At 38.5% G+C, this 14,869-nt stretch overlaps 1 protein-coding gene across 2 annotated transcripts in view; it reads right to left on the minus strand.

The window, feature by feature from the left end:
• tmem104 (transmembrane protein 104) overlaps positions 1 to 12,225 on the minus strand; it is a 68,219-nt gene extending 55,994 nt beyond the window's left edge. The window contains exons 1-5 of one of the 2 annotated variants that reach the window (XM_039824702.1): positions 11,953 to 12,225; positions 11,340 to 11,406; positions 9,754 to 9,875; positions 7,207 to 7,288; positions 1,225 to 1,327 (exon numbers count right to left, since the gene is read on the minus strand). In XM_039824702.1, the coding sequence (XP_039680636.1) occupies positions 1,225 to 1,327; positions 7,207 to 7,288; positions 9,754 to 9,875; positions 11,340 to 11,384 (352 nt within the window). In that variant the 5' untranslated portion in view covers positions 11,385 to 11,406; positions 11,953 to 12,225. The remainder of the gene's footprint in view (positions 1 to 1,224; positions 1,328 to 7,206; positions 7,289 to 9,753; positions 9,876 to 11,339; positions 11,407 to 11,952) is intronic. The other variant, XM_039824703.1, reaches the window with a different exon arrangement.
• Between the last annotated feature and the right edge of the window lie 2,644 nt (positions 12,226 to 14,869).

Genomic DNA, 14,869 nt, shown 5'->3' on the forward strand with positions numbered 1-14,869 from the left:
TCTCCATTGTTTGATTTCATTTAGTGGCTAAACTAAAGTAACGCAACAGCACTCACATTTTATGACAAAATAAAAAGTTGACCGTTCGATTATCTTTGCCGTCTATCTTGGCATATATTTTCTCAAGATTTAAGATCATTTGAACAGTTTAAAAATCACAGTTTGGTGACCATCTAAATATTGTGTTCATTTTAACACACATTTAATTGTAAATTTAAAAATAAACTAGTACAAATGTGAACCATAGAGCAGTAGCTAAAATTATTTTCAGGGTGACGATTACAGAAACACAGTTGAAGTGAGTGTAGCTGGTCTCACACTGCCTGTAGCTCCTCACAGCTCTAAAAAATGTCGGTGCAAATTCCCAAATAGGTGTTATTTTATCAAACGGATGACATCTATCGAATCAAAAGGCTTACTTTCTCGCCTGAAATTCATAACAACTACAGGATAGTAAATCTAGCGACACTGATGAAGTAATAGCACTTCCGCTCTAAAATGGAAGTAGGATTTCAAGATGCCACAATGCGAAAGTGCCCTAGTTCAGGCAAAGAATAAAGAGAATATTAGTATGTTTCATTTTCTATTTGTTATATTTTATCCGTACATCTTAAATTGCACTATTTTATGTCTTAGAATCTGGGTTTATTTTTTACATGCGATTTCTTTTTCTTTTTTTTTTTTTCTTTATTTCTTTATTTCTTTATTTATATATATATACACATTTAGTGAGCACTGTTGGAGGGAGTCTATGATTTTCATTGACAACAACTTTTTGGATTTTTTTGAATTTCTTTATTTTGCACAATAAAATCTGTAAAAACAGTAACAAGGAAATTAAATAATAAAAAATAAAGATTGTGCAGGTGAGATTAAGAAAAGCCCTAGGGGCTTATAGAAGGAATCTCACCTAAGGAAGAGAGGAATAATATAGATAATGAAGAACTACAATTATAACTGCTTCTGCATTGCTGTGCATTTTATACTAAATAACTTGAAACTTATCTTGTTAAGATATTTAAAAAGTATTAAAAGAAACACTTGGATGACCCTCAAGGAATCTAGTTAATTTTGAATAGAAAACCTCTGCGAAGGTAAACTTTTAAGAGTGCAGTTTACTGCTTTCTCCAGCTTCTGATCTTGTGATAGACACATTGATATACCAGCACCAGTAAAATAGTTTGTAATAAAAACTATGTACCACAAACATTAAATTGAACGTACGATACTCACGAACAGACAAGATAGGCTTGGTTTCCGGCTCCGACCGGCCTCGCACCATGACATCATCATCTGAGTACTCGGAGGTGGAGTCGCTGTCATGGACCTGTGGAGACAACATGAGTGTGTGAAGCTCTGTTTTAGACGCCTGTTTTCCTAATTTCTCGACATAAACAACAGTCAGTTTACAAGCGATTAACACGGTGCTTATTTGCTCTGTATACGTGACGCAGGGGGGAGACAACATCTGGAAATTACAAGCAACAGCTGGCACGCACTTTGCAGAATGGAGCACTTCACAATTCACACCGATAGCATACCCGCACATCACTCGTTATCATTTCACAAATTCTCGGCAGATTAATGCCAGTTAGCCATTGATGATAGTCAACTTTGGGAGTGTCATCATGAATGCATCGAGACACGCTGGCCGGGTCCGACGGAGGAAGAGGAGATGAGGAGTGACAGCAGCTAATGGCTCGGTGACAAACAGCAAACATAAGCAAGCCAACACAATAACAGATTAATGTGCGGCTATGGATCAGATGCTTCCTTTATCGCTGCCTCAAGGCATGAACAAAGTCAAACCAACTTTGTAAAACGCAGTCAAACACCAGGCTGAATCCTAATCTCTACTCCATGCAGGGGAATGTGAAAAGAAAGCGGAGCAGTTTCCCATGATGCAACCAGGACGGAGCAATGGCAACGTTAGTACACATAACGTACAACATACTGTCTCGAATTGGCTGAAAGAAATGAATTAAAACTAAATTATGAAATGAAAAAGGCCATCTGATTAAAACAGTTTTAAGTCTTGCTAACTATAGTGTAATTTCTGAGAAAGAAAATGATAGCCAATGGATCAGAAGGCTGCTGGAAAAGACAGTACTAATTACAGGTGAAAGAAGAAGATTTCAATTTTTACACTTCCAATTAATTTGTTTTAATTAGTCGCTTGTGTAATCCAGAGTGATTCTCAAAGTGAGGCCCGTGGACCCCCCAGGGGTCTGTGGCACGCTGCTATGGGGTCCGTGAAAGGTTTTCAGATTCATTAATTTAAATGGTCATGAAATTTTTTTTATTTATTTTGTAGAAAAGGCTTCATAGTTCAATGAATGATATTTAAATTTTCAAAATCTAAAAAAATAATCTGAGGAATTGCATATTATTTAAAATAATCAGAATCTGGGTTTTATTTAGCCTATGAATGCCCTCAGAGTAAAACACTTCACTCTCGGTGTGTGTGTGTGTGTGTGTGTGTGTGTGTGTGTGTGTGTTCTGAAATGCACTTCAAATCAGCCCTTCTTTCTCTTGATTTGCCTTTGATATTTTGTACAGCGTTACTAGCACCTCATTGGGTCGGTGTGCTTCATGGGTTTTCTGTCTTTTGATGATGCAAATACTTTAAGAAGTGTAAAACAATAGGCTTCATCAAATTATTCTAATCTATCTTGTAAGGGGTCCTTAGGGGTTTTTAATCAGTTAATATCATTGCATCGCGTTGTGGACCTGGACAATTCTGCATTGATGCAGTGACAGACCATAATTAATGATTGCCTAATGATGTTACTTGTTGATTTTACGGTCGCTACTTCTTTCTTTTTTGCCTTTTGCCTGTTGTCTGCTGTGTTCAGACTCCGCTACATTCAGGAAGTGTCTTTTTTCAGAGCAGATACAAAAAAAACGTACGGAATAAATAAGAAGACAGAAAAAATTAAAAGAGGAGTTCATATACTGTATATCTGACTGCTTGAATTTGTTCAAGAAAACCATGTGTAGCAATATATAATAATATTGAGGAGGGGATGCATCGGGATATCGAATCGATTTGAATCGTTGACAGGATAATCGTAATCGAATGGAAAGACCGGTAAAGATTCACAGCCCTAGTCTACATGCGACTCCACGTACAGGGCGCACGTCTTTCAGTTGTAAGTAGTTCAATCATATTTGAATACGTTTTTTTAGGGTGAAGAGGCAAAACTTTACGGTATTTTACAGAAAAGAAAAAAAAAAAGATTTCTTTTTCATTGTTTGTTTTTTTCACTTCCTACCCCTAGTCATTATGTGACGAACCGGGTCCTGACCCCCCAGGTTGGAACCCACTCATCTAGAGACTTTAAGATGCTGCACAGCAAGATGCAAATAGTGAAATATTCCTGAAAGCAAGCAAAAAATTCAACATACAGCAGAACTGCAATGATTAGTCAATTAATCAATTAGTTGATCGACAGAAAGTGTGTGTGTGTGTGTGTGTGTGTGTGTGTGTGTGTGTGTGTGTGTGTGTGTGTGTGTGTATATATATTGCAGGTGAATGAGTGTTTTGGACTGTTGGTGATAAAACAAGGAACCTGAAGATATCACTTCAGGGAATTGTGATGGCCATTTTTCACCATTTCCTGACAAAACCGAGAAAGTTTAATTTAACAGATTTATTTATAATTATTGTTGGTTGCAGCTCTCATATAGAGGATAAAAAAAAAAAAAAAGTAATAATAAAACGAATCATTGACATGGGTTTAAATTGAAATTTTAAAAAAAAAAAAAAAAAAAAAAAACCCAACAAAAACAGTCACATCCCTAGCCAGTGCCAAACATTAACTATTTAATCAGAACATCACTCAGGCTTAGATGCAACACAACCAGTAAGGTGATATTTTAGGCTACACATTTATGGATGTCCTATAAAAGAGTCTGTTCACATCACAAGGCCAAGTTTGATACCGTGCTTTATCTTTATCTTTTAGTTTTCCATATGAACTGATGACTTTTTGTCCAGCAGGTAATGCAGACAGAAGGACTATCATCTAACTCACGGTCTCCACCTTATACTGTATGTGAGGCTTTCGGGGAAAACACATATGATGATGCATTGCGTTATTCGTTAATATGCTTCGCTTAAGCGGAGAGAAATAAAAAGCATTCAGAGGTAAACGTTTCCAGTTTCATCCCTCTTTTCTTTTTCATTACGTGGGAGGAAAAAGGCTGAGAGCAGTACAGGAGCCATGAATCAAGGGGAGTGTTTGGGGCTCAGTTAGAGCCGGGCTATTGTACTCTGGCTCATAACTCCTCAACAGGAAACCCACAAGCATCAAGCAAGATGAATTCTGTACCGGGGGAGAAACAAAAGGCAAAGGCCGCGCCATTTTAAGTCTTTTTCTAAGTCAAAGTAAAAATGATTGAAGACTTGGTTGTCTCCCTTGGTAATCGTGTACAGTCCTTTACTTACATCCAAATTGGGTTTCTTATAGACGGGTGGCAAGAGACACATTTCACTTGTGCTACGATTGGACGATAAATAAAAAAAATACAGCTTCCTATTAAAAAGGGGAATCTCTTTGCAGGCTTCTAACGTGAAATATTTTATTGTCTAGTCATTTTTACTGGGCTACAAATGAAAACAGTCCTTGTTTCTCTCCAGAGAAGCTCAAGTGGGAAAGAAGAGACACCCTTGTGGTAATAAACTTCAGTTTAAATAAGGAGGACATCAGGGATGAGAGAGGTCACTCAGCTTTGGTGCTACAGAGATACCGTGAGCTTAAAAATGGGATGTTTAAAAGGTCCCATGGCAAGTTTTTTTTTTACATTAATATGCGTTCCCCCAGCCTGCCTATGGTCCCCCAGTGGCTAGAAATGGTGATAGGTGTAAACCGAGCTCTGGGTATCCTGCTCTGCCTTTGAGAAAATGAAAGCTCAGATGGGCCAATCTGGAACCTTCTCCTTATGAGGTCATAAGGAGCAAGGTTACCTCCCCTTTCTCTGCTTTGCCCACCCAGAGAATTTGCCCACCCATGAGAAAGAGAGAGACATCATGGCTTTCAAACGAGCAAAGTGGCAGTTGGTCAAGGCCACACCCCCACCCTCCACCTTGCCCCCCCTCTCTCCTCCTCAATAGCTACAGACTAAGGCTGGGATACCCGACCCGAGCCCGACGGGTCCTGCCGGGTCCTGCCGGGTCCTGCCGGGCCGGGTTCGGACAGATATTTAGAAATGATGGCCGGGTTCGGGCCGGGCTCGGACAGTCACATCAGCGCGGTAGCCTAAGGCATGGGACATTTAAAATGTAAAACAGCTTATTATGTAATGGGCCTGTTTCACTTAATGCAAAGGTTTGTTTTTGTGATTAAAATGAATTTAAAATATTAACCTAACATCCGTCTTCCTGTGTGCAGAATTGCGGAAATGTAGCTTTAATTGACAATGAAACACGTGCATATCAGGCAGACTGCATGCCACAGCGCATTGAGCGCACTGAGCGAAACGGTGGAAAATGTTAAAAAGAAGTTGGCCTCAGGAGATTTTAAAACCACCGAAAATGAAAGTTTACTATGTGGAAGTATTTCCACATAGTTGTCTAGGCATATGTTAATTTTATTTCAATTATATGATTGGGCCTCTTGTGTGCGCCTGTGTTAACGTGCGCTTGTTGCCCCGTGTGCGCGCTCACTGTGCTGATGCGCTCATCTGTTGACATTTCTGAGTGCCTTACAGTTGCTTAATAAAAGCGGGCTTTCCACACAAAAAAACGTAGCCTACATGAAATGAGATTTTAACGGTGTCGGGTTGGGTCGGGCTCGGACATAAATCTCTTGATGCCTGTCGGGCTCGGGCCGGGTTCGGTCACGGTTCTGTCGGACGCGGGCCGGGCTCGGACAGAAAAGTTCGGCCCGATCCCCCCCCCCCCTACTACAGACACAGAAATGGCACATCCTAAGGAAAGCTCATTGTGGGACTGGCTCTAGTAACTGTAATTCTGCACCAAGGCTGACTTTTTTGAAAGAGACTTCAGATACAGTATTAGGGGACCACTAAGGTCTATATAAAAGCATCCAAAGAGCACCATGTCATGGGACCTTTAAGCAAACAGCCTCATTTCAGTTATAATATTGATATAATAAAGAGTATTTCATGGCTGTATGTCACAATGTTAATGAAAGAACACAGTCACTGTGGGGAATATAATTAATATGGCCTGATCACGTGCAATTGTTAGAAAAATTATGATACATACTTTTTCTCTGGTTATTTATTAAACTGTTTGCATAAGAATACAATATTATACTGATTACTCTTTTCTCTCTCATTATTAGTAAACTGTTTGCATAGAATAATATCATACGGAGTACTCTAAACAAGATAACATGCAGCCATTGCGCATTTTCTAAAACAGCAATACATCCCTTTAGTGTTACAGTCAAAGGATTCTACAGTATGTCCCCCCCCCCCAATCTCCACCTACTGTTGTATCAGAGTATTGTCCAGCCCATCCTGCTTTACTGTTCCACCTATTTCTTTAACATGCTTTCTGTCACCAACCAGGCCAAACTCACATTGCTGCCAAATGAATCGCTCTCCCCACTCCCACACTCTCAGATCTCAAATTTAAGGCCATCACACACATTGCAACCACAATAGCACAGGACAACCCACACCACAGCCATTTCACCATCCTGCCCTCCGGACGCAGGTACAGGACCCTGAGGTGCCATAGCAGGATTTGCAAAAGCCTATTTGTAGGAATCAATTAAACCAACTGAATCCACCGTGATCCAAAAGAAGAAGGGATAGTTCTCATTAATGTGTCTTGCAGTGTGCTTCTGTATAATTAGAGCATCACTCTCCCTGACTGCAGTCCCATTTTGGATGCGTGTTTATTTTGACGCTGATTATTTCAGCGGTCCGTTATTAGCTGCCTAACCATGCTTCAACATGTCAGAACAAGACCTGTAGGCACACTAAGCAGAGCTCAGGACTGCATGGATATGTCCCTGCGCTGCATTTATACGACCATTAGTTCCACTGTTTTGCCTGCAGGGTGTAAATAGTGTTTGGCTTCATGTCTTATTACCCAGACTCTGACAGAGAGGAACATTTACTTCTTTCATATTTGGTTTGTCTGACACATAGAAAAGCATCTATCCAGCCAACATCCTATTAAAGAAATGTTTAAAAAAAATAAAAAAATAAAAAATAAAAATAAATCACCTCTTCTCGCTCTCTTCTCTTCCAGCGCAGCTGAGCATTGGCTGCCGCCATCGCCTCGATCACAAACGTGGTGGTCATGTAGCTGGTGAAGGGAGAGGAAAGAACAGGTTAACAAGAGGAGAAGTATTTTTCTGGCCTTGACCATTGCAACACTATGTTGGAAACTGTGGTTTGTTTGTTGGATCTATTAAAGCTTCTCTGTAAAATGCTGATGGTTACCTGTTGCTTTAAGTGAAAACACGTTCGTGTAAATGTCAAAAATATAGTTCATTTAAATCTGCAATCACTGATTTGTTGGTTCACAATTTGTGAACCCAAACTACCTCTTCCTGCGGGAAATATCGGTCTCTTTAGCTGCTAAATGCTATGTTCACCAGCTAGTCTCTTACTGTGTTGGTCTGCTGTTTGCTGCAGGTATAGTACAGTGGCGGTGTACAACTTTTCCTCTAAAAACCAGGCTATGAGCGCTGAGAGTGAACCTGAACAGTAAACAATGAGCCAAAACTCACTATAACGCTCTGTGAAGCGGATAGGAGCTGCAGAATCTTTTATAATTCCCTGTAGGTCAGTCACTTCGACACCTTTCACCTTGTTTTAACATTGTCATTATTAAAATATTGATTATGGCATCTTTAAAATACTGAAAATAGAAAGACATGAGACAAGACATTTTCACATATAAGCATGTTTTATGTTGAAAAGAAAATGTATATGCACCAGTTTTGACTTTGCGATAATCGAACGAATCATCGTAAACCTTTTTAATATCGGTTTTATTACAATTATGTTTAATGGCATCTAAGTTTTACTTAACCACAATTCATATTTGGCAGTTAGTGAGAAACTGGCTACACACAGCACATACTAAATGCCTTTTATTTGACCTCACCTTCTAAAACTTAGCTTAAATTCATCAACTACTCCTACACCTCTCAATATATCATATTTATGTTCGATTTTGTTTTCATATTCATATTTTGTGCATCATTTCTTACTTTAGGGCCAGATCATGCAGCATGCATAAGTAAAAAAAAAAAAAAATTACACACTTTTCACTGGAAAACACTAACATGATTGACTTTGCTAGCTTGATATGATTAAAACCTGGCCCTTAAAAGTCCTCTGAATAATCACTTTCATCTTAGCAGGGAACAAAACCTGATGTTCAAACTAGGGCTGTGCAATTAATCGAAATTTAATCGCGATTATGATTTCGGCTCCCAATGATCACAAAAACAGAATAATCGAGAAAAACAATTATTTAGCTCATTACGTTTTGCAAGTAAACTCTTATTTTCTCTTGTGTTCTGAATGAAAAAATAAAGTTTAAATAGGACAAATATTGAGGCAAATTTCACAGTTGTGGTTTTTTTACTGTTGATTTATTTAACTTTTTCCACTGTTTTTTAAGTTCAATAATTACAACATCTTTCCAGAAGTCAACGAGTAATTGTGTTAAATTATCGTGATTTCAATATTGACTGAAATAAATCGTGATTATATTTTTTTCCCTAATCGAGCAGCCCTAGTTCAAACACATTTTCAATCAATTCATTTTATTTGTTGCATCCCGAAGCAGAATGTGCCCGTCAGATCAGCGCACAGAAAAAGAGTCACCCGGTTTGACTCCAGGATTCTGCCAAGTCTCGGCAATAGGACACCACAGCTCCCGACATGCCGCTGGAAACCAACGGAGACCAGCTCACTGTCCACCGCCTGCACACTGGCCGGCAGAATGCCCAGCAGAGAAAATCACAGTCTGTGTTTAATTCCTCTGTGCCCCCTCTGACGTAGAGATGGACGGGGAGACGGTCTTGCTTGTCCACCTAGTCGGTGTTGTAGCCATAGGTCATAGCTGATGATAGCCATCTTCCCCTTTTCTCTGTGTTTACTACATTTAGAAACTTGGACCGGCTAGGTCAGCAGAGTCAGCAGGAGACTGGTGAGTAGATTTCCCTATCGTGATAAGCAACTCGTTGTCATGAGATGGCCGCACATATGGTCGTTAGCTTGAGCTCATCTTCTCCACCTCTCCTGTGTTTAAGCTCATGTTTACATTTTGAAACATGGACCGGCCAGGCTAGCAGAGTCAGCAGGAGACTGGTGAGTTGATTTTTCCTATTCTGATAAGCGTTAAATCTTATTGTCATGAGATGGCTGCAGAGAAGGTCTTGCTAGCTTGAGCTCATCTTCTCCACCTTTTCCTCTGCGTTTACTTCATCAGCCAGCTGGTTAGCTAGCCCATGCTCGCAGAGTGGGCAGGAGACTAGCAAGTGGATTTCCCCGATCCTGATGAGCGACTCTTAGCCACATGCCATCACCGTTGACCACAACTTATTGGTAAAACAGACAATTCAAAAATGTTTTATTTTTGCACAGCTGATGGAGAGGCGACTGGAGACTTTCCCCGTCTTCTAGAACCTAAAACTGTTATACTGAATCTGAATATAAACTAGAAAAGAGGGCAGTTGGTTTGTTAACATTGTCTCTGGTGTTGCATGCGGGACAGAACAAAATGGTAAGGAGTTTGGGTAGAACAAAACTTACCTCATAAATCCTAAAAAGGCGATGAGTGATAAACTAACCACCCAACCAGCTGTAGCGAAGGCTTTGGGCATCGTCAAAGCTCCTGTTCCCACAATCAGATTGAACATATACACCAGCCCCACCTGGAGAAGACATCAGCAGGATGAGAGGCATAAGACATCTTCAAGTAATATGGCTGCTGCCATATATATATCAACAAAGATTGAACAGAAGTGAGAAGCCTCATTCTAGCTAAAACAGAGAGCTCAACACACAGGGTGAAAAGAGGAGCTGCAGCAATGTGCAGTACAGCAAAAATATGGTGTTTTTTGAAAATTAAACCACGTAAACCTATTTTGATATAACCTCTAAATACAATTATGAACCTGAAAATTAGCATAATATGAGCACTTTAAATGCTAAATCTCAAGCACTACAGTATTAGGTGTTCCTCGGATTGATAAAGATCAGACTACTTGCTGAATTATTCAACCCTTGTCAAGAATGACAACTGGGCTACTTAGATAGCACTAACTCCTATCTGGAAGCAGAGTGCTTCAATGATTCACAGCTTTAACCAGCAGAACTTAATCTTTGCGGAAAAGTCATGCTGACATTTGCAGTGTGTGAACGAAATGAGTTGTCAAAACTGAGTTCAGACCATAAAGAGGCCTGCTATGTAAAAAGAAGGACATGTAAGCAATGTAACTTCCTCTTTATTCTTCACTGCACAAGTCTCATATGCACCATCCCTTCTCAAAAAGACATTACTCATTTGATTACCCAAAGAAAGTTTCACTTGAAAAATGTTTACGAAATGTTTAAAAACATAATGAGCAGTGAAAATCAGTAGCTTGAAAACACAAGGTAATGGTTAAAGTACCTGAAAGTAATCAGAGAAGAATATTACTACTTCTTTACCTCTGAGCTCTAAGTGTAAACCGTGATAGAACATTTTCACTGATGCAATCATGAGGACTTAGCATTCAAAATGTATCCACTGCAAGTGGGGTGTAAAAAGGCTTTGACCAGAAAATGGCTTAAGACAGACAAACCAACAATAAATGAGTGGATTGCTACATATATATATATATATATATATATATATATATATATATATATATATATATATATATATATATATATATATATATATGTTATGGAGAGAATTACATTCAAACTACGGAACCAAACTGATATTTTTAAGAGAACCGGTCGAAATGGCTTAGCTATGTGTCAACTGTAAGACCTGACTTCATATAGACTGCAAAAATAAGGTTGAATCCTCTCAATAAGAAATGTTCCCCCCCATTCTCGAGCAGAATCTTTATAATTTTATGTATGATGTGCTTTTGTTAACTGCTGTTTTACTTAATGCATAAATCGTCATGTTATGTTGTATGTTTCGTGCCCAGATGGCACATAAAAGAAAACTAATAAAAAGTAAATTTAAAAAAAATGTATCCACTGCAGCTCCTAGCTACCGAAACATGTAATTTATTGACAACTCACAGTTTGTATGGAGCTCTCCCTTTACAGTTAAATGCATGTCTGTGCTTAAATAATGAAAAACAAGAATTAACCACAGCATCCTGTAGGATACTCACAAATGGGGAGTAGGGTTCCCCGCTCTCTGTAATTCCACCTGCCATGGTTGATGACACGGGTCCTCACCTAAAAAGGAAAAAACAACAGCTGTTACAACAACAGTGACAGTCAGTTCTATCACTTTCATTTCTTATTCAAATGTACTTCACTTAATTTTGATGCCAGTAAAGTATTGCTAAAACCGGTTGTTCAAGGTCTATAATGCAAGAATAAATATTGGGAAAGTAAGAAAACAGATTTTAAAAAGTGGTTTATCTCTTTTCTCTTGCATTGAAAAAGAACTCCAATCACATATCTTGCAATTTAGTATGTATATTGTCGTTGACAAAAGAAATGCGCTTATACTAGACATTATTCAAGATATGTCTTCATCTTTAAAGGACCACTTTTCAATTCGGCATGCACATGATTCACATAGCACCACATATTTTCATTGCAAATCGTCTTTTACCAAATGTCTGACGACCACTACTGTGTAGCTCGGTGACAGAGATTGTGGAGGCAACTTAGACAATTTCAGTCATTCAGGACAGTGTTTTATTTATTCATGGACTACAGAATGCATGTCATTAATCAAAGTCATCATTGAAAACAAAAGGAAACACTTCTCACCTTACTTCTTCCCAGTGTATCTTGCTAATGTAGCTACTAGGCTAGCAGGATGCTCCGAGCTGTCATGTGGATCACTAGCTAGCTAGCTGAAAAAAAACTTAGCCACGTAGCTAACATGAGCTGTTTTAGTTAGAGGGAAGACAGTGTGAACCAAATGTTTGGAGATAAACAGAAAAACACCTCGCACTGGGCTAGCACGGCTCCAGCTAACTGAAGCAGTAAACTAACCAACTGTCAGCTGACCTCCCTCTAACCATAGACCTGTTAATATTAACTCTCTAACACAAACTCACACTTCCTGTAGTAGCTTTCAAAGTAAAACCTTCTCTGTCGAACATTAAAGGCTGATATGAGAAAGCTTTTATTATGAAGGCGCAGTGGTGTTGTCTTTATTAATGTTATGTTTAGCCAAAGATAGCTTCATGCACCTGTTAGTTGGTTTGCTCGATCGGTCGTCTGTGCGGTAAAAACAAATCACGAGGTCCAATCACATCCGATTGTGGGAGCATGTTTTGTTTATTAAAACAATTTTGCATGCACTCTATAATTACTTCAGTGCCACTCAACGTTATATGACTATACTTTAGTCGAAATCAGTAAACTGTGCAGCTCAGTTTATCGAAACTGCCAAAACCTTAACTAATATGTTCAGTCATATGACACATACATGTCATATGACATGCATTCCTGTCTGCACTCTGAGCAGTGGTGGAATGTAACTAAGTACATTTACTTAGGTACTAAATTTGAGTTTTTTGTACTTTAGTATTTTCTTTTCATGCACTTTCATCTTCTACTCCGCTACATTTCAGAGAGAAATATTGTACTTTTTACTCCACTACATTAATCTGACAATTTTAGTTTACAAATTAAGATTTTTACACCCAAAACACATGTAGTTTATAAAATACGATGTTGTATTATAAATTAAACTACCCAACAATACACAGGCCTACAAGTCCAGCTGAAATGGTTAGACCATTACTTTTACTTTTAATACTTTAAGTACATTTTCCTGATGACACATACTTTAATTTTAGTAACATTTTCAATGCAGACCTTTTACTTGTAACAGAGTTTTTTTGTATTTTTTTTACAGGGTGGTATTAGTACTTTTACTTAAAGGTCCAATGTGTAGGAATTTCTCCCATCTAGCGTTGAGATCATATATCGCAATCAACTCTCTCACGCCACGCAGTTCAAAGTACGTATTACAGCTACGGTAGCCTTCACGCTTCAAAAACGGTCTCTTGCTCTTTTCAATATCCTTTTCTTTTTCTTTTTTTCTGGGCGAAAAAGAAGACTCCTGTTCCTGAAATTTAGATTTTGAATACGTGTGGTCCTCCATGTTTCCTTCTTCAAACTTGCCGGGGCCGGGAAGCTACGATACCCATTAGCAGCATTAGCAGCACCTGGGAGTTTATCATGTGACAGCAAAAACGCGAAAGGTGGAGCAGTATGTCCTGTATGTCCCTTACCGGCTAACGTATTTCAAGATGGCGCATGAATATGGAGTGTCTACTCCAGTTCACACGAATGGAAATTAAGATTTAAGATTTATTTGATTTGATTAGGACAATGCATATGAATCAACATTTCTGTAAATGCGGCAGTGTTAGCCAGTCGGCTAATTTTCAAATGTAGTCCTAGTTACCTAGCACGCGTGTCTTTATGGTGGTCAAGAAACCGGAGCACCCGGAGGAAACCTACGCAAATGTAAAATTTCAAGCCAAAAGGAATACTTGGAATTGATGGTGGTGGTAAATATTCATGAAAAAGGACACCTTTGTGAACGGGCAACACAGATTTTAATAATGAACAACTAAACACGTTACACACTGGAACTTTAAGTAAAGGATCTGAGTACTTCTTCCACCACTGACTCTGAGCAATATCACACTAATTTTTAATAGATAGGAGATGCTTTTAAAATGTTATGAAATGTATTTGTTTGCTTTTTGCCAAGGAGACATGAATGGCTTTTTGGCTGTATGGAGTATATACTCCATACAGCTAAAATTCTATAACAGTGCTCCATATGGAGCACTGTTATAGAATTTTAGTCTGCATAGGCATTAACGTCTCATTGTAATTGTAGTTATAATATGGACGATGATGATTTATGTTTGTGTTGTTAGAGGATGATGGTTTATGTTTGTGTTGTTGTTTTTTTCTTTCATCCGTTAGTATGATTGTTTGTATGGTTAGCCGTTGTCTCAGTCTAGTTTCTTTTCTTTTTTTAAGATTATTTTTGGGGCATTTTAGGCCTTTAATTTCACAGGACAGATGAAGACATGAAAAGGGAGAGAGAGGGGGAATGACATGCAGCAAAGGGCCACAGGTCAGAGTTGTAGTATATATGTGCGCCTTCCAACTGAGCTAACCCAGCCACGAGTCTAGTTTCTTTTTAAGGGTAACATTGGGCTCGTAACCTATGAAAAATAAAAGAAAATGATTGAAAGATTGTTTTGCATACAAAACATATGAAGAGCTTATAAAATACGATGCTTTGTTATAGAATAAACTACCCAGCACTATATGAAAATACAGCTGAAACAATAAGTCGATGAATGGATTGACAGAAAATCATTTTGATAATTGTTTTTTCTTTTAATAATGTCAATAGTTGTAGTAATGTATTAGTAATGTTGAAGTTTGTACTGTTGGTTGGACTAAACAAACATTGTGATGGTGTCACTTTGGCCTCTGGGTAACTGGGACGCCATTTCTCATTATTTACACTATATTACAAACCAAACAATCAATCGGTTAATGGATAAAATAATCAGCAGATTAATCCATAATGGAAATAATCACTGGTTTATAGTTCACATTGAACTCCAGCTCAACCAACCACAACAGTTAAATCCTGCTTTTACTTAATTACTGCATGAGTAACAATTACCTAATGATGTCA

Source organism: Perca fluviatilis, chromosome 15, assembly GCF_010015445.1.
Source record: "Perca fluviatilis chromosome 15, GENO_Pfluv_1.0, whole genome shotgun sequence".
Taxonomy (NCBI): domain Eukaryota; kingdom Metazoa; phylum Chordata; class Actinopteri; order Perciformes; family Percidae; genus Perca; species Perca fluviatilis.